The sequence below is a fragment of the Leptosomus discolor genome, chromosome Z (assembly GCF_034619465.1).
Source record: "Leptosomus discolor isolate bLepDis1 chromosome Z, bLepDis1.hap2, whole genome shotgun sequence".
Taxonomy (NCBI): domain Eukaryota; kingdom Metazoa; phylum Chordata; class Aves; order Leptosomiformes; family Leptosomidae; genus Leptosomus; species Leptosomus discolor.
In genome coordinates, this window is record NC_141419.1 from 79,488,758 (window position 1) to 79,509,005 (window position 20,248).

General features: G+C 36.5%; 1 protein-coding gene across 2 annotated transcripts in view; it reads right to left on the minus strand.

Annotated features, from left to right (window-relative positions):
- Window positions 1-20,248, minus strand: part of WDR70 (WD repeat domain 70) — a 141,745-nt gene that overhangs the window by 24,151 nt on the left and 97,346 nt on the right. For both annotated transcript variants that reach the window (XM_086479321.1, XM_086479322.1), the window contains 3 exons: window positions 14,276-14,375; window positions 8,361-8,445; window positions 7,155-7,293 (listed from right to left, as the gene is read on the minus strand). In XM_086479321.1, coding sequence (XP_086335447.1) covers window positions 7,155-7,293; window positions 8,361-8,445; window positions 14,276-14,375 — 324 coding nt within the window. The remainder of the gene's footprint in view (window positions 1-7,154; window positions 7,294-8,360; window positions 8,446-14,275; window positions 14,376-20,248) is intronic.

The following is a 20,248-nucleotide window of genomic DNA, read 5'->3' on the forward strand; positions in this document are numbered from 1 at the left end:
TACTTACGAAATGCATCCCAGCAAGAATGCATACACTGCTTATTAAAAGAGAGGAGAATGCCTCAGAATATACTAAAAGTCTCATGATGCTGGGCTGTAGGAAAGGCCCATAAGCACTATTGCTTGTCTTCAAGATGTCAAAGCTCCAAAAGTAAACACTGAAACTCCTCTCTCATGCCCTTATATTCTATAAAGTTCCGAAACAGGCCTAAGAGTTTTAAGCAAATGTGCCAGCACATTTTCCTCCAAATGTACAAAGACACATTTTCTCTACAATTCTATGCAATTGGAATTTAAAGGAAAAATTTAAAAAAATTAAAAAATCCCAGGAACTAGATATCCTAATCTGAAGCTAACAGTAATCTTACCTGCAGAAATACCACTATTTCTACATAATAATCAAGGATCATTAATAATGATGGTTGACACGCAGAAGGGAAAGTAAAATCAACCAATGAAATCCGCATAGTAAGGAAAGGCTTTTATACACATAGGTCTTTCCTTCTCCTACAGTCACCTTGATTTCTCTGCAGAAAATCTGCATGAAACATCAGCTATATTAACTGTCTGCTCCGCTCCAAGAACAACAGAAGTTCTGCTTTAAGAATCATAGGAAGATAACGCTGCTCAGAAACAACATTAATTCGCACTGTACGCTCTGTAATCTCTTTTTGCTGCTGTCAGAGCACAGCGGTGATCCAAAAGCCAACAACTTGGCTTGCCATGCCGCTGTATCTGGGAAAGGCTGGTCTGCCTCCTGGATGCACCCAGTGGTCAGAGGAGGGGCAAAAACACAGGTTGAGTAACTCTTACAAAACTGCTGTATTTTTAATTAAAAAAAAAAAAGATTAAATAACAGATTTAGAACTATGCCACTTCCAAATGTCTGCGAAGCACAGAACAGTAAAGGTTAGCAGTTGGCTTCCACCTTGTTTCTTCTTTTGACCAAAAAGATGGTTAACACTCACATGTTGATACTATGCATGCTCTGATCCAAAAAAAAAGTCTGCTCACACAATAAAAATATATTAATATTATATTAAAAATCTAGTTTAAACCCCAATTGCAAAATTCTTCAGGTCTGAGATTCCTCTGGACCTCTTCCAAGGAAAAGAGCCAACTACAATAAATAAGGTGGGAAGTTAGGGAATATCTAGAATGCAGTGACTTGCTATCATTAGATTTAAAATACTCATGAGAATACAGTAGTAGAGGAAACAACACTATGCTCTTCCCTTGTGAAACATGACTTAGAAAATGTGTGGAAACATTCAATAGAAAAAGGACCAGAAAGGGATAAAATTTACAATTTTCTACGTAGAAACCAGAAATACCCTAAAAACATTTTCAGAGGCCAGTAATTTTAAGCAGAATCTCAACATAGAACATATGGATAGCAATGCTGTATCACGTAACTTTCAAGGTACACCTATGAAATACATTCTTAAAAGCGAACTGAGCCACTGAAGAACACTTTCCTTTCTTGATGAATAGAAAAAGTGACTTAACATGCCCAACTGTTTTCCTCCTAATTGCAAGGCAGGACATTTTCAAGCACCTACTCTGTTACAATTGCAGCCACAATTTCATCACAGTATATTACAAAACTAAGGCAGACAACCTTCACATACACCCCCGACTCCCCATTACAGGGAGGAAACCTGCACAGTTTATTTCTCTCGCGTACCTCAAACCTCTAGTGACAGCTCCCTTTAAAAAAAGTACATGCTGCTGCAAGATATATGAAGGGAAGGACCACATTGCCTTTATATATATGAAAGCAGAGAATAAAAACTGACAAGTTACCTCACTATAAAAGAAAACACATTGCTGTGATTCACTTTTTATACTACTTATATTTTTTACTTTAATCAGCACAAAAATTTACTGGCCCTTAAAGATTGTACTTACTTCCTTATTGTGGAAAATGTGGATCTTCCTTTCAAATAAAACAAATGGCTTAAAGAAAACCCCAGAAGTAGCACGATGAACTCTTACAGAAGTTTTAAGAATTTATTTTCCTTAAATTCAAAAGCTTTAAATCTTAGTGAAATCTGCCACAGTGGAAAAGTCCTTTACTATATTACTACACCTTATAAATAGCAAATGATATCATTTGAGGTCAAGGAAAGAAATACTGCAATCCTATATCAACTGTGCATAAAGGATGCTGGAAGTTTCATATTCCTTATTCCTTCTTTCCTTTTCACTCTTTAATCTAAAAAGAAGCTTTATTTATAGCTTGTCTCAGAAAACCTTCCTGAAACATCCCTTAGAGGTATTTTCAGAAGTATTTAATAATTTAACTTTTGCTTATATTTGAGAAACTAAGAAAATACTGAAGAAGCCTTCTAAAAGAAACAGGTTTCCCAAAACAATCGTAACTCTAGGCTTTGGGATTGCTGCTTATGTACAAAAACTTGCAGAATATTTTTAAAACTTGCACATCTCATTTTACAATGTACACAATCTCATCATCTTGGCTCATTTTTAAATTTAATTGTTAATTACATTGTAATTTAAAAATATAAATTTCTGTCATTATACACTTTTTTTTTTCCTTTTTCAGTGTCCACTGTTGCTTGGCAGTAAGGGGTGTACTACTACTCCTTTCCATATGGGGAAAATGACTGCTTTACTGCTGCCAAAATCAATCTCGTCTGTAATAAGGATAACTACTGGGTGATCTGTTTGAACTAGCCAGACGGATGATAGACATGTGAGTGATTCAAGTGGCTATCCAGAGCTATTTTAAATTAAATTGACACTGGGGGAAATGTTGTGTACCCAACTCTGTTTCCCATACACTAAGTATTTATAACTGGTTCCCATGAAGATCTCATACCTGCATAACCAAACCAAGATTTAGGAATACACCCTCCCTGACTTGCATCTTGACAATGACATCTCCCTTCCTTTCCAGAAAGCACATGCAGTTACAGACATCCCAAAAGATGAGACCTCATCCCAAAACAGCTACAGGTCTTCCTTCTTCCTCTCATACTACCTGAGGAAAGGAAAGGGAAATGGCCTCTGAGTTTCTGTGCACACACTTTGTACCCGTCTTCTGGCAGTTATATTTCTTGACACCTGTTTAAGTCTCCTCATCCATCTAAATGGACCAAAGAAACATTCTGTATGCAAACAAAAATCTTTCACACAAAATAGGCTTCAAATGCTCAAATTGAGAAAGTTTAATATAAATAGTTTCTTGTGGAAATTCGAGGTGGGAGCAAAAGAACTGTTCACAGGTAATACTGTCAGGATAGAAGAAACAAAGACAGAAATACCATGAAAAAGCTGCACGTGTGTAACAGGATTTTTTTGAAGTTCGGTTCTTGTTAAAAAGAGAGTGATTTTGTACAGTTTAGCATACATAACTATGGCCACAGTATAAAGCCCTCATCATTTCCAATCACACCTGTACACACTGAGACAGAGCAAGGTATGCAGAGCAACAGCTTCTTTATGAGAGTGGAAGAGGCACCCTAGATTTGATCTAATTTGCAGGAAGCAAATGATCCTGCCAGTAACCTGCAACATGCGTATTTTCACTCCTTGACTCCTTGATAAACTCATGGAAGAAAAATCCTCTGAGTGTTATTAACTGGAAACTTCCTATGTCTGCATCAAGATATCTCTAAGTCACCAGAAGCAGAACAGGATAGTTAGAGAAGAATCATTGTGATTTTTCCCTGTTCACAACTCATCCTGCTAGCACACTGTTACTGGCCAGAGATGGAGCCCATGGTCTGCACTGCTTCTGACATTTATTTAGTTTTTCTTGAAAAAGTCTGGCTATTTATCCAAGAAGGTTAAGTTCTACAGAAGTCCCAATGCCTGCACGGTGGGATGGCATTCAATAGTGAACACTATAGTCACTAGTTTAGCCACAGATTGTGACTAAAATTAAAAAAGACTAAAATGAAAATGACTAAAAAAAGACTAAATGAAAAGCAAATTAATATTCTATACCAGCCACAACAACAGAGACCATCAGACTTGTTAGTCATTAGTAAAACCACAAGGTTTCACTCCATCAGCTCTGAAACAGTAATGGGTTTTCCCATGAAAACTTGAAAGAAAAGGTGAAAAAAGGTTTGTGTGGTATGATGGAAAGGAATGTCAGACACAGCTTTGGTCAAACACTCCCATTAAATATTTTCCCATTACCCCCTAGGTTCATTCACAGGCCAACTGCACTGGCTATTTACCAAGGAGGTTTAAGATAATGTTTACTGCTCTTTAGCGTTTTTAAATTCTAAGCTTACTGGCATTTAATTTAAAAAATCCTTGTGAAATTAAAAAGAAACACATTAAGAGTTCACGTTTTCTCTTCACAGATTTTCTGGTATACAATTGCTCTCAAAAAGTCTTATTATTTTCATTTTATGCTTGAAATAAATTACTAATGATGCCCCTTTTCTTTAGCAATTTGGACTAAATCCAACTGAAATCACTGAAATTATTTTCATGAGGAATGAGAGCAGACCAAGCTCTTTGCAAAAATAGATATTGGTGCATTTGTGCTTTTACTACACATATTGGCGTAGTCTAACTTCATCTATGCAATGCCTAAAAAACCCAAAAATAGAAACATTGAAATTACGTATTTAAGCACTAGATAACAGAAACAGTAAAGTATGATATGTAGTTACAGAAGACAAACTGAAGTCTTAGACAACATTACGTGTTTATCTTTAACTACTCTAACTGCTATCTGCATTTTTGAGAGAGTATAAGGAAAAAATGGAAACTAGGAAAGTAGTCCCTAGAAAGCAAGTAATTACTGCACTGCTGAAAAAATGCTTTGATAAACTACACACAAGATATTAATCGACCAATTTATTGGGCAATGATTTTTCCAACAAATAGCATGTATTGCTTCTAAAACACAAAAGCCAGCTTCTTTAAAATTCATTTGTTTTCAGCATGCCTTTATGTGTATATATTTTATCAAGCACTGCAATTTGAGAAGAACAATAAAAGAACACTAATGAAAAAGCTGAAAGATATAAACAATAGAAACATCTTGAAAAAGTATACTGCTTTTATTTTATAACACCACATAGCAATTTTTCTTTTTTTAGATTCTGGTTGATATGCTTAACTGTCTTTCTTAGCTGTGTAGTGTTGAAGCTGGAAGCTAGACCGACTGATTGTAGATGTATTATTAGTGCTGACTTACTGAAAATTATATCATAAGACCAGCATTTGTAAGTCTCAATTCTTCACCTATTCTTTCCATTATTTTCATTTGATCTATTATATTCAAAGCAGGAGAACTACAGTCTCAGATAACTACAAATTAAGAAAAATATCAGCACTAATACTCTACAGACAAAAGTAATTTACTACAGTTTTAAAAAGTACCATATAAATTTCAACAGCTATACAAATGTATACATAAAATTACGAACCTGCTGAGATTCGTACACGTAATTAAAATTTTACTATGTGAGTGGCCCCAGTGAAGATTATCGACCTCTACTTTTGTTTTTCCAACAATTTCCTACTGTTGGTTCTCAGCTCCATGTCTCTTTTGCATTTTGAAGCAGAACAACAGAAATTTACCTTTCAATTCTGAGAGAAACTGATAGCAAACCAACTTGTTCTGGACTCTCCTGTAGCGTTATCTACCTCAGCAGGTAAACAGACCCTCCACTTCAGAGACTTAAAAAACTGTTATTCTGGGAGAAAAGTTAGCAAATAAAAATTACATTTCTTCTGAACACAAAACAGGTAGGTTGGTGAACAGTAATATTCACTATTTAATTTCTTTTGGAGATGCAGGACCCACCTTTTACAAGCTCCTCATTCCTGCAGTCTTAAAGCTCAGGTGAAGTTTCTGTACGCTGTTACTGACTTCACCACCACTAAATGGAGATATCATGACCACATCCAGATGCTTAGCTCAAAGGAGTCCAAATTCATTGTGAATGGAATTGCTAAGATATTTTGCTTCCTGTGCCCAAGGGTAGAAGAGCTCCTACAACAATCTACCTCTTGCACTTTACATTATGTAGTTGTTTTCCTTCTGTCTGTTATGGAGCTTCAGAGAGGATACTGAGACATTCATGTTTTGTCTCAGAAAAACATTATAAATACTTTGTTCTAATACTTGTCTCAGAAAATAAAAATCCACTAGAAATCCTCATGAGTTAAGTTGAGGTTTAGTATGTTCCAAAGGAGAAAAATTTTAAATCCAATTTATGCTATCTTTGGAGAAATTCTTTAGTACTAAATAAAATTTCTAACATCTTATAAAAACTGTACTTAGAATATATGTTTAAAATATAAGCAGGGTTTTTCTCCTCTCCAGAAAAAACACACGCTTTCTGCTTTGACATGAATCCTGCATTTTTAATTTGCAAGACTGCTGCAACAGAAATGATGGATATAACAAATTCATCTGTAAGCAGGTTTTGCTTTAGGATTAATCAGAAGAGAAAATGAGATTTGAAAAGAAAAGTAAATACAAATGTAAATTCTGTATAAAGGATCTCCAGCATAAGGGGTTTTGGTTCGCTGTGCTAGGAAAGACTGCTCTGCTGGGTTAAGAAAAGTGCAGAAGAAGAAAGCAACACCCTGGAACAAAGTGACAAAGTTTCTATGTGACAGACTGCAACATCTAATGGGACTTCAACATATACTGCCATACTTAAGCAATGGCAATTCCGTTTGAATTTCTCCCACTCCTGTTTGTTACAATCTATACAGTTACTTCTGTACACCACAAGAGTGAAAGGATCTTTTTTCAACTATGGTATTAACCTTCTTCCTTCTGCACAAAGGAATAGGTAGGCAGTTCAAGCCATACACAGACTCTTCTGTATTGCAGATTCAGAATTTTAGGATTCACATGTTACTTCACTGATCTAGACGGGTTCACAGAAATCCTTGAGAAACACAACGGTAACACCAAAACAGAGATCTCCTAGTGCTTAAACACCAAGTCTCAGGATTTTCTTTCATTTTTTTTAATTGAAAGGAGAATAGCACCTATTGTGGCCAGTCTACCTCTATCGCTTAAATATGAAGTACAAAAATTACAGTAGTGTTAGTAGGTCATTACCCATATAAGGGGAAAAAGCCTAACAACATGATTTCCTTCATGTTTTGAATAGCTGACGAAACGAAACCGAAATACTTACTGCGTCGGTAACTTCTATCTCATACAACTTCTGGAATGTCTCCCGATAAAAGAAAAAAAGCCTCCCACTACCACCACCTTTCTTAACAGAGGTGCCTGTGACGAGTATTTTATCATCTGGGCTGAAACAACAGTCTGTCCTGTTGAAGAAAACAAATCATCATACTGGGCAAATAAATAATTAATGTATAGGGAATTTATATATAAACTGCACTCCTTAAAAATAAACCTTCCTATTTGTAATCCTTTCAAGATAAAGCTTTAAAAAAAAATCTTTTGTCAGATGTCATCTATTACAATAGTTACCAGACACAGCTCACGTGTAATTACAGCTGTGCACAGAATGTGCGAAACTGGCAGATCAAATAAAAATCCTCCTCCCAACAAAATTTTGCTCTGCTCAAAAGTCTTGTAAACTTTTCAACATGAGAAACAAACAAAACCAAGGATTTTCAAATCTGGTTATCATCATTGAGTAAAAAAATAAATTAATCATGAAATCTGTTTTTGCTGATGATACATTCCTCAATGATGCAAGGCAGCGCGTTTATACACCAGCCAAAAATGTTTGTCTGTTTACTTTTCCTCCGTGCTACAAATTGCAGTCAAGACAGAGCTGTTCTTGACCTGCCTTTCCAAGATGTTATTTCAAAAGCATAAATTGTCCATAGAGTTGGATTTGGCTGTGCTACAGCTATAGATATGCAGGTAATACCAACAAAAATATTAAATACAATACTTAGCACTATGCAGTACAATACAGTATTTTAGTACCAAAGAACAGAGTCATATGCAGTTCTAACATCATAACCTGAATTCATTCCATGCACCTTCATGTTATGTCTACTTTTCAATCCAGCTTTTTTTTTATTAATCATAGACCAAATAAAAATGAGAATTACGTCTATATCTCATTACTGAAACATAAGGCAATGAACCGGCCTCCTCCTGAAAAGTTGCTAATCTAATTAGACATGAGACATACGAGACTGAAAAATGGCATAAACATAAGCAAAGCTAGCTATGAATTACCACAAAAAATACAAGATCTTTTAAAGCAATGTGAAGTCCTAAAATAGCTCTTTGTGCAGTCCTTTGTGAAAAGTTTCGGACCCAGTGAGAACTGAGAAGGAGAACTCAGGTAGACTATCTCCCATCAGCACAACTACTGCTATTCCTAATAGCTGGAATAAATTAGAATACTTACATTGGAAAGAAGCTGGGCAGTCTTTCCGCTGAATTAAGAGGCTTTTTAAATTGTCTGATATCCCATATCTTTAAAGTATCATCTCCTACGAAACAAAAGGGGCAAAGGTTAGCAATAAAGAATTCAAGTCAAGAATTTAGACATATGCAGAAAGTTTCATTCTTTAATTCAGACACAAAAAGAACAGAATGATACATTAGAGGCATTTAAAATGGGGATCATTTGGAAGTTTTTTGTCCCTAAATGACTATGAATGTGCAAGGATGAGAAGTTCCACCTGCTGCACTCCAGCAGAGCAGAAACTTTTCCTTAGTGGCACAACCTTGCTCCTACCAAGAACTATTATCCATAGTGGAATCAGATTCCCCAAACACTAATGTATTCTGTGTTTGTGAGCATTGGTGTTTTGTTACTAGGAGTAAATTTAAATTTTAAGATATCAAAATAAATTAAAATGTTACCATGGATGGTCTATATCAAAAATTAAGCAAGTTTTATGTTTCTGGTTTCCACCTGCCCAGAAAAAAGTATTGGGAAGAACAGAAAGCACATGAAGTCTTCCCCCTTCTTTAGCAGGCAAACAGCAACAAAATGCAATCTCAGTATGGAGAACAGACCCTGGAATCAGTCAGGAATCCTTGAAGGGGAAGAAGGGAAGCAAGTGAACCCACACTTGCTATAATGAAACCTTTTCACACCCCTCCACACCACTTTTGGTCATAAAAGCCAAAATCGAGGTTACACCAAGACATTTACTGCAATTCTTGCCTGTGTTTGATAAACATGGTGTGACTGTAGGCCAGTAAAAGTCAGGCTGTTTATTCCGTTTTGAAAAGTTATGACATATTAACAAGTGAGAACAGGAAAAAAAGAAAGACATTAGATATTCTCAGAGATCTACATGTCTGCTGATCATCCCCCTGGGATACATACTTCCAGCATGAGACGAGCTACAGAATTTGAGCTTTGAAGCACCTCATTCAGGCACCTGGACATCTCCTTGCATTTGACATCAGTGCCCCAGTGTTTTCAAGGGTGAAAAGAAGAACTTTCAAACAATAATTTAAAAATATCTAGAGATTCATTTTAGACAAAAAGTTACAAAATCTTCCTGACCTAGGAGGAAAAGGAAGCAAGTGACTGGTAATTCACAGACCTGCTTCCTTCCAAAGCACAGACCTTGCAGGGAAGTAATTTTGTTGTGTCTAAGTGTTTTATGGATTCATAGTCTTTGAGATCAAGAGCTTAAAGGAGGCCTTGGAAATAAAATGTTAAAAAAAAAAAAGTAACATGCTGTAACAAAAGAAATCAAGGCCAGCAGCAGTACCCTTTACAGGGAAAGCAGTAATGTGTGGCCTCGTACATCATGTGTGTTTATATTAAAGACTAGGATAACTCCTTACTACAAAATATTTTTAAGAAGTGGACAACTTAAATAAATGATGTCTAGAGCAAAGTATATTTCTGTTCAATGGGAAGCTAAAAAAATGACAAGAAAGAAAAATGTTGAGTCCCTATTTTGGAATATCTGTGTTCTTATTGTTTCCCAGTAGACTCCATCCCAAGCACTTCAAAGCATTTGGTCTTGTAATATGAACTCTCCCTTTTCCCTCCCACCCCCAACAAAAAACACTTATCGGCGAGATGTTATATCTAAAGCACCAGCACTTTACAAATGTATGCAAAGGATACCATTTGGCCACTCTGCAAATCTCCTGGATTGGGACAGATCTAAGGCTAGCAGCCAAGGCTGTTCTGTTCCCAGCAGAATGATCTTCAAGCTGTAGTACTGCCAGGCTTTTGCAGAAGAGATGCAGTCAGACATTTAGCTATAGCTCTTCTGCTAACAAGAAAATGTAATCTGCTGGTTCAAAGAATTAAAAGGCTCTAGAAAGACTCAAAAAAATCATGTTGGTCTCTTCTCCCAAGTAACTAACGATAGGACAAGAGGAAATGGCCTCAAGTTGCATCAGGGGAGGTTTAGATTGGACATTAGGAAAAATTTCTTTACTGCAAGAGTGGTCAAGCATTGGAACAGGCTGTCCAGGGAAGTGGTGGAGTCACCATCCCTGGAGGTGTTCAAATAACGTGCTGATCTAGTGCTTTATCAAGAGGTAGCAGTTAGGTCCCAGAAACATAGTCTTTGGTAAGCCAGGATAGGCATTTTGCAAATGGGTTTTAATCAAAATAAGGCCAATTCACTGACACTACAAAGATTTTTATCTGCTATTTTACTATGTTCAGAAGATACTGACCAGGAAGATGTGGATGCAAATGGGTGCAAGAGAAGCAAAAGTGCAGCCAGAAACTCAAAAAGCCTAAAACTGGCAACACCCTTCAAGAAACATCTATTTTAAAGAGGGAGTCCTATGTTAAAAGCAAAGCTCAGTGACAGAAATCCACAAAGATCATTGGGGAAAGCAAAGAAACATAGGAAATAAGAATTTATAAAAGAAAATATGGCACAAGAAAGGCATAGCGTAACAAGGCTTACCGTGAACAAGCACCAGAATATGTTTATAAATTCTGAGCCTTTCTGTGAAGGCTTATACTATACACGTGAGGAGAGGCAGGCACCTTACAGAACTAGGTATATGCTTCTGCATTCTGCACTGGTTCTGCAAGAGGAGCTGCAACAGCTAAAGAATGACCTTTGGAGGCACCACAGGTCTGGAACACGCTCACCCCACACAAAAGGCCTTCGGAAGGAAGTCACAAATTGGGGATTCTGAACTTACACTTGGAACAGCTTTCACCATCACCTGCTTCCATACCAGCCTGGCCAAATATTTAAGTGCATCATTCTGTCTAGACATATGGAAGTGAAGGATACCGGAAGACTTTGAGAAAGCCATTTCAGCTCCAAGTGTTACAAAATAGTTGACTAGTAAAGTCAATGGATGCATTTTGTCATTGTTTGAAACGAACATCAGTGTTCAGCTGCTGAGAAATACTACTTGATGTAACACCATTTGATATTTAAAATGCTAATGTTTGTATATACCATAAAGAGCAATATATTATTAATCTATACAAAATAGAAAGTCACTATACATGCAGCTGCATAATCCTTGAGAATACAGAAAACCGTACTCAAGGTGTTTCTACTTTTTAAACCAACTTCAAAATTAAACGTTTTATTTTTCCTCAAGAATATTGTGAAAAGATAAATATAGCTTAAATTAACAACAAAACAAAACCAAAACATCAAAAGGAAACACACAAAAAATGTTTGCGCTCAAAAGACAGCATGTATCTGCATAAGCTACCTGATAGGCTTAGATATGAATATTTTTTCCTTGGGTTTAACCACGGCAAACTTATTTTCCTAAATAAGTTTACTGATTAAGGTGGCACTGAGTCTGTACACTGTTCATATCACAGAAAAGAAATGAACCACAAAAATAAGAGTTATCATGAGATTCACAGAATTCATGAAGTCATTGCTTCGTATTACGACAAAAACTAACTTCATAAATTCTGTACATACCAGGACTCAAAAAGTTTCTTAAAACTTTTCTAATAGGACGCCAAGTTCAGTCCTAATCTTACCTCTTCACTGCTAAACAAAGAAAATGTTCCCCAAGCACTATCTTCACTGTATTTAGAAAAAACTTACTTTCATGGTTACAAGTGTGCAAAAATACCACTTTCTTAAGTTTCTGTCAAGTTACTACCTAATACCCAACAACAGTAAGACTGGGAAATCTCATAAACAGATCCTTAGCTTTTCATTTTCCCTTGTGCCTGCAGCTGAGCTGCCTCATCTCTCTCATATCCAACACAGAATCTACATCAGATGCTGCAGAGTCAATCAGGCTTCAATGAAAGTCCCCATGCCCCAAACAACTATCCTTTCTTTGATCCTCAGCACTTGGCAGGTGTGTTAAATCTATGAATGCTGGATCCACATCTGCTTTTTTTTGGTACAGATCCAAAGCAATACTCATATTAAAGCACTAAGCGAACAAGATAAAATAAGGTATTAAACCTCCTGATGCTCTAGCACAGCACACACAGAGCTTTTTTTTTTTTTTCTTAATACACTGGTCAAAGGTAGCACTTTTATCCACACTGAGGGGCCAAATTTCCATACTGTCTCACATTCTGCAAACAATCAATCAACATTTTATATAGCTTAGAGCAAAGCATTGTGGTAGATACAACATAAACGGAAGTCTGTTTAACATGACACGAAGTCTGGGGACACATGAGGAAGAGCAGGCAACCAAAAGTGCCACATACACAAAAATAAGTGATCTACATTCAGAATTGTGAAACATCAGAAAATTAACACAAATGGAGGTTTCAAGACAGCGCTAGTGAATATTCCTCACATAAGTATTAACCTCATTTACTGTTAATATTTAAAAGCACACTGAAGTTTTTATAGTGTATGTGAATTTTTCAGGGGCAACACCACCAGCAGACCAGATGCAGCATTTCACAGCCCAGAACAGAAAGACAGATGGTTCCCCTACTTTCCAGGGAGGAGACAGTTCTCACATGGCAAGTGTCTGGTGCAGTAAGGACTAGCAAGTTTGCGAGTTTTACCTCAACCACTTAGGACTCATTCATGATGAGTAAAGTGGCAGTAGAACTCTGGATTCAGGAGCCTGAACAGCAATTAAGAAACAATCCAAGTGCCATTAAAATGCCCTAGTAAGCCTAGGGCTATTGAGGACAAGACTACCATCATCTTACTCCGAGATATGTGATCTGGGAAACATAATGTTTAGCATCTTAGAAATGTGGGAAGACATACACAGAAGTCAGAGGGGAAGCATCTTATAGCAGCTGCATATTGCTGTAAAAGCCACCAACACCACTCTGCTCATCAGGTACAGGGAAGGGGGGAGGACAAAGCAATTGCAAGCTACAGCCCTTGCCTTGGAAGCACATCCACTGCTTCAGAGCTGTTGCAGTCTATGAATTCCTCTATCCTGGTATTTTGTAGATGTAATCTCATTCTGTCTATGTACCAAACTGACCAGATGTCCTGTACATATGTTAGGCACAATGTTAGCCGACATTAACATATACTGACTCTCCCTAGGCCTGTTTATTTGGCCTTGGGGCCATGCTAATGCATAGATACAGCTTCTGGTTACAGCTGGTTTCCATCCAGACAGCTCAGACTGTATGCTTGCACCTGCCTGCAAAATACTGGGTAGAAAAATCTCTGTATGAATAGCTATTTTAGGCAGACACTATCCTATCCAATACATCTAATACTGGAGTGAATGAGTCTTCAAATGTATCTTTGCCTTCTGGAGACTTGTTCTGTTATCTAAGACTTTTTATTAAAAAGTTTTATTTGAAGTTTAAAAAAATAAGCGTTTTTTATTTAAATTTTTTTGCCATTCAAGTACATCTTGGCCACTCACTTCCACTCATCATCTCTTGATGTTTGTAATATAAACTAGATAAAAATTCAAATTAGAACAGAAAAGGACATTGCATAAGAAAGCTGCTTGAGAAATTAGTAACTCCAGAATAAAGATACTGTTATTGAGAGGCAGTGGTCTTCCTGTAAAGAATTAAGTAATGAAACTGGTGTCGTTTTCTTTATAATTAAGCTAATAATTTCCTTTCGGTATAGTATTAATGCTAGACATGAAGGCAGATCAGGAATTGGGTAATATAAACAGCAAAGTTTGCTTAAAATATTCTTAACTGCTGTGAAATGCACTTTCAGAACACAGTATTCCATGGTGTATCAAAGTAAAAGATGTAAATTGTGAAATGCTTCAGGTTTAATTTACTAGTATCTGATTTCACTATCTTACCTCCATCATAAACAATTACCTTTAATGACAATACGATTTAAATGGCCTGTTTACCGAAGCATTTCACTTAGTAAAGTTAAAATTCTCTTACATTCAACACATCAAAGGGTTCTTTCAATCACCTACCTCCCCGGCTGGCGAGGACAGTACCATCATAGGAAAATGTCAAGCATGAAGTGTCAGTGCCTGAAGCATGCGCTTGCCTGCAGTGGAACTTTGTGTGTACCTGTTTGTCAAGCAAATAAAACATTGAAAAATTTGCTTCTTTCAAAACCGGACAAACACTTCTTTATAGCATTTTGTGTACTCTGCTGCTATTCCTAAATTTAAACGGAAAACCCAGCATTTTTAGCAGGTGCTGAAGCCAGTTTTTCTACAACCTTTTAAAAATGTCATACATGTTTCATAATAGGCCTCCATAACAAGAGCTCAAATGCAAAATTTCATAGGTTTAATAACACAGTCCATATTTATATAGCATCAGCACTCTTGGAAAACTCCCACTAGCACTGAATAAAGGTATGGTTAAGATGCACGGTTAAGATAAAAATACATTTTAAGACAGTTCTCACCACTCTCCTAAGCAGGCTTATAGTTACAAAATTTAAAAAAAACCCTCACAAAATAATATACATACTTTGGAAAGGACTTTAAAGAATGATTGGAAGATCTTACTTTTGACAAATGTAATCCCTGCCAAAATTCATGGCTTATATTATAGAACAAAGCTCAGATATTCTGAGGTTTGTGTTCCATTTAGCCGCAATAAAATTCAAGTTTGGTAATGATGTATGCTTATTTTAATTATTTCTATTTCACCAAGAATCCTAAAGAAAGGCAGAAATTACTTTTAGTTAATGTTTTCTCTTGTATAGAGCTGACTTCTTATTTACTAAGCTACTATTTAGTAAAATACCTAAAAATTTTACTAAAAAGGGAGGAAGCTCAAATTAAATTTCGGCATTTCCATAAAATCAAGCTTTCCTATTTCCCAACCGAAAACAAAGGTCTCAGCTAAGATTCCAAGATGCCTTTCATATACAGGAAGGGAAAACGGAAGAAAAGGGAAAACAAAGATGAAGGAATTTGAGACAGGTTGGCTCCTTTTAAACATCTAGGAAATGACACTTCTCGTTTGCTCTCTTTTCCTAACATAAAACTAATTCATATAGTTGTAAAATGCAGCATTCAAGAATTAAAGGTTGCCTGTGCAACTGTATCTCAGCTTCCCATCCTGATGAGGATTAGAACATGCCCTTCCACATATTTAGGGGAAGAAGACCTTAGTGACCTTAGAGTCCTTTGTTTACCATAGTGATGAGCGAAACAGAAAAACATGCATAGAAGCATATATCTTCAGAGAAGGGTTTGAATAGCATGCAGTTAAATCAGATCTAGAATCACACTCTCAACAGTAAGAGGACAAAACGCTGAACAGCTGCTTAGTGATTACTATCCAACCTATACATTAAGAGACACAGTTTTATAGAATAACAAAGGAGAATGTAATCATGAAATTCAAACATACGCACTGAATTAAGCTTGCACAGGAATCCTCAGTTACTGTATCTTCTAATTTTGGACTATGCAGCTTCCTAAGGCTCTTTTTATGGGGCTATTTTGTATGCAAAAGACTTGAGACAGTAAAGTAATTAATGCTGTTTACCCTTTCAAATATTTCTTCTAAATTTGGCCCAAAAGCTAGAGAACCTTTGTGTGATGACATTAATAATGATTGCTTTGGTGTGCAGATTTAGTCAAGTTTTGAGAAGACTCACACATGTCATTCCCTCCACAAATGACTCTTCAACAAACAAAAGACAACTTCAAGCACTCAGTAAATGCTTCTTAGAGTATTTGGAGAAAGTATATAATACCATACATTTAGCCATAGTACTTGTTTTGAAATTACTGTCACTTCTAGCCAGTTGTGCATGTCCTGGAGAAACTCTATGAACAGACTGCAGTTTACAACTGTATGTCCTTGGTGGGGGTGTTTATAAATACTAAAAACCATATTTTATGCCTCCAATTACATAAAATTTTCCAAGTATGTGGTAACATCTAAAGGATAAACTGTGAATTGGCTATCAGAAAATAAATTTTCTGAAATATTTGTTAAACATTAACAAGCAATTAAAATGACGTATTTTCTGTCTAAGAAATACCATGGACGCTTGCAAAAACATCATAAATGGTTAATAATCACACCTAAAAAAATGACAGAATGATTACAATATGGTATTTAGCTATTTCAAATAAACTGGAAAAACTTAGTTTGGGCTCCACAACACTTGTCTACTCAACAATCCTATGCCTCCCTAGCAATGTCACACTGACATAAATGTATTAAAATAGCACTTTTTAAATTTTGCTGCCCAACTTAATGCAAGGGTGGGTTTTTATTCTTTCATTTCATCCTCAATGAATCTGAAATTCCTTCCTTTTTTTTTTGGTTTTGTTTTGGATACAAATTAAAATAAAGAAAAATATTTGGGGTTCAACCAATGCCTTTTCATTTATGTTTTACTAGTAAAAACCCCAAATACCTCTACATATGTAGACAGATACACACAGATAGACAGACAAACAGATGATCACATAATGTTTCAGGACTTTTGCTATTTTCCTATGGTCAAAGATAGTGATTTTATTTAGCATGAATTCATGAATCCACTAGCCAAATCTAAACTGTATCTTTCAGGAATTAAACAGCTCACCTTAAATACATCACCCACTATGAAGCCTTCTCAATTAAGTACCTATACCGGAACTGTCCCATAGAAAAACAAAAATAGCAATACACAGATATCCAAGACACAGACATTATTTGCCCCTTAATCACAAAAATGAAAACAAATTTAGCCCAACTCTATCCAGCTTTGATGCCTTCGGATTTCATGTAAAACAAGATCCATCTGAAAGAGGTGGTAATATTGTATCAGCAATTCTGTTTGCCTTTAAAAAGAAATTTGCTCAGTTTACCAGTAAAAAGCTTGTTTTCCTAACTTTGAGCTCTGCAAGATTGCCCTCCATATATTATTCTGCAAAGGAATATAACCCTGAATTGTAATACTAAATCAAATATTCTAAAATGATTGAAGGTTGCTCTAAAAATGATAGAAGGTTGAACAAGAAGTTTTTTGAAAACTGCAAGTTCATTGCAGTTTTCAAAGAGAATAATTGTTTGGCCTCTGGCCTCTTAACATCTTTAACAGATGTCTAATCTTGCTAACAAATCATTAGCAAAAAAAATGTTATCAGAATGTTCCTTGCTGGAAAGACATGAAACAACAGAACTAATGTACATAATTCAAAAGTTTGATTCAGGAAGGGAAGGGGAGAGCATTGAAACACCAGATAAAGATGTAAAGATAATCAAGGCAAAGTGTATCTGTATTTCTCCCTCATTACCACTCTCCTTTCATTGAAAAGGTGCCTGCTATCATGGAGTAGTAGTCATGAGCCACACAAAATTTTACAACTTCATCGTTCCTTAAAATTTTTTACAGGTTTAGTTATTTCAGCAAATTCTGCAGTAACACACCATCTTCTGCAACTTGTTTGAAGTCTTTCTAGCAAATAACTCCAGCAACATAAGCATTTTCTTTCTGGCTTTGGATTTGCACGCATATTTTTGTAAAGCTATTACAGCTGACTGGACTTGTGTGAAACATGAAATGACGGGTAGAAAACAGGAAGCACATGAAAGAAAGGATGCAGTTGCATGTATCAAAAAACTGAGGATAACAGATAAATGTCAGGGTTCGCCATATTGCTGCAGTCCTCATAGAGAGGATGAGAACCAAGAGAAAAGCAAACCAGAGAAAGGACTGGGAAAAGCCAGGAGGGGGAGAGGGAAGGTACATGACTGGAGTGTCAGTCATGAATATCCTTTGTACAAAAATCTGGGTGGATTCAAGAGGACCAATGTGGGAAGTGAAGAAGATAGCAGCCACATGAAGTGTTTATCACAAATGAACGACCTACAACAGAGCTGCGTGGCTAGAGTTCTGTGTCACACAACTACTTCCCTTCTCCTGAATCGTAAGTAACACATGTTCTAGGAAAAGCAAAAGATAAACCTAGTCAGTTTGGTCACCTCAGAAATCCAAGACACATCCATGAGTAAAAAAAACCAATACACTTAACTACAAAATTTGTGAACTTTCAACACTGATTCTAGGATGTAATATTTCACAGTAAGCAAACACTTTCCCAAGGTTGTAATGTTTTTCCCCTGTTTCAATGAAACAATAAATGTCCCAGCCAGGACACTCTTCTTCCTTCTTGTTCCTAACATCTTCAAGCAGTAAATTAAAAAGCAGATGCAGTAAAATAAGGAAGGCCTTGGCGGAAGTGGGATCTACAAAGATTCCTATATCAATCTTTCTCTGTATTACAGATGCATAACAAAATGTTACCCATTTATTAGCGTGAACATAGTCCACCATGCAACTACAATCCAATCTACAGAAAAAGGAACTCTATCCAATACAGAGTGTGCCACTAGCAATGTGCAATCTATTCTAGCTTGCTCCAGCACAAGGAAGGTGTATTCTGAGCAGGGAAGCTCATCTCTAGAGACACCTCCCATGCTCGCTTACCAGCTGCTCCCTCTCTTTCACACCAAGGAATGTTTCCAATGCTCCTTGAGAGAGCTGGAAATCGGGATTTATATTGGTTTCAAACGTGAGGCAGAAGGGCAAGACTAGCTAGGCAGAGATGCCACAGACAAGTCCCAAGGCATGTATAGCTGCTTGAGATTTAAACGAGTGATTTCACCCAACTAAAGTACTTTCAGCAAAATAAATTAGCTGAGACTGATAATATTCAACTGCAAAAAAAGATATTTTTAATAAACATCAAAGCCTTCCAAGATAACACATTATCACAGGCTGGTCTCAAGGTGACAAAGGCATGAGCTATAAAGCTGCAAGAAGAAAACAACCAACCCATAAACCTTCTGTTTAGCCAGAACTGAGCAAAGCTGCCCAGGTCTTTGTTGAAAGTGATCCATCAGAGATAGACAGCAATCTCAGAGCTGTGATCACAGCTGACAAGACAGCCAGGTTCCCAGGGCATGAGTAACATGCTCCAAATGGCTATTTCCCCATCCCCCCTCCCCCCGCCTTGGTCATCTCTATTGAAAGAAGCATATTTGATTTGCTCTCAATTACAATCCAGAAAAGAAACGTAACTGTACTTTCTGGGTTTAGTATATCACTTACAAATTATCAGGTCTACATATGCCAGCTGAATTCAGGAATATCTCAATTTTTTCCCTGAGTAGGCGGTTGCAGACTATACCAGATGCTTTCCTTAAGTCTCTGTAAACATGATCCCTAGGCTTTCAATTTATGTGACAGCTCTTCAATACCACTTCCCATGGTGTAGAAACGGACGCTGTTTCAGTAATGACCATACTGATGCAAAACAAGATTAACTTGTGAAATTTGAGGGTTTAGTGTTCAAATGATTACGCTGTTACATGATTTGCTCTTCTCCATGATTTTCTAACTCTGTGACATCTATGTGTATCATTAACAGACCTGAAACACTCCTCCTTTCCTCTCAAGCCTAATTAACCAATTATGACTACAGTAACCTAACTGCATTTGCCATAACCAGAACACCTCACCAGTAATTGTATTCAACTGTCCTGCATGTCCATTATTTTCTCATCTGTGGCAACTAAAGCCTTTTTCTGGGTGGAGGGATGATAATTTTAGGAGAGGAAAATCTTTGCAGTTTCCTTATCTCTCACACCCAGCAGTAGTTCAATACCTTTCAATAATCTCTCACATTTATTTCATAGAAAAAAGTTCCTAGTTATTTGCAATTACTAAACAGGTAAAAGACTTGGCTTCTTTGGCTTTTTTTTTTTTTTATATTCTGGAGTTTTTCTTGAGCAACTGCATTGTGATGAAAAACCTACATATCCAGAAGAAATAGAAAAATAGAAAAGATAAAATAAAAACACAAGTGTGAAATGCTAAGTTGGAAAATGTTGGGCTGTTACGGAAAATCGCGCTCTTAGAAGAGAAGCCATCCAGAAGTTTAGCCAGTCAAGGTTAAAAACGATTTAGCATTTTGTTA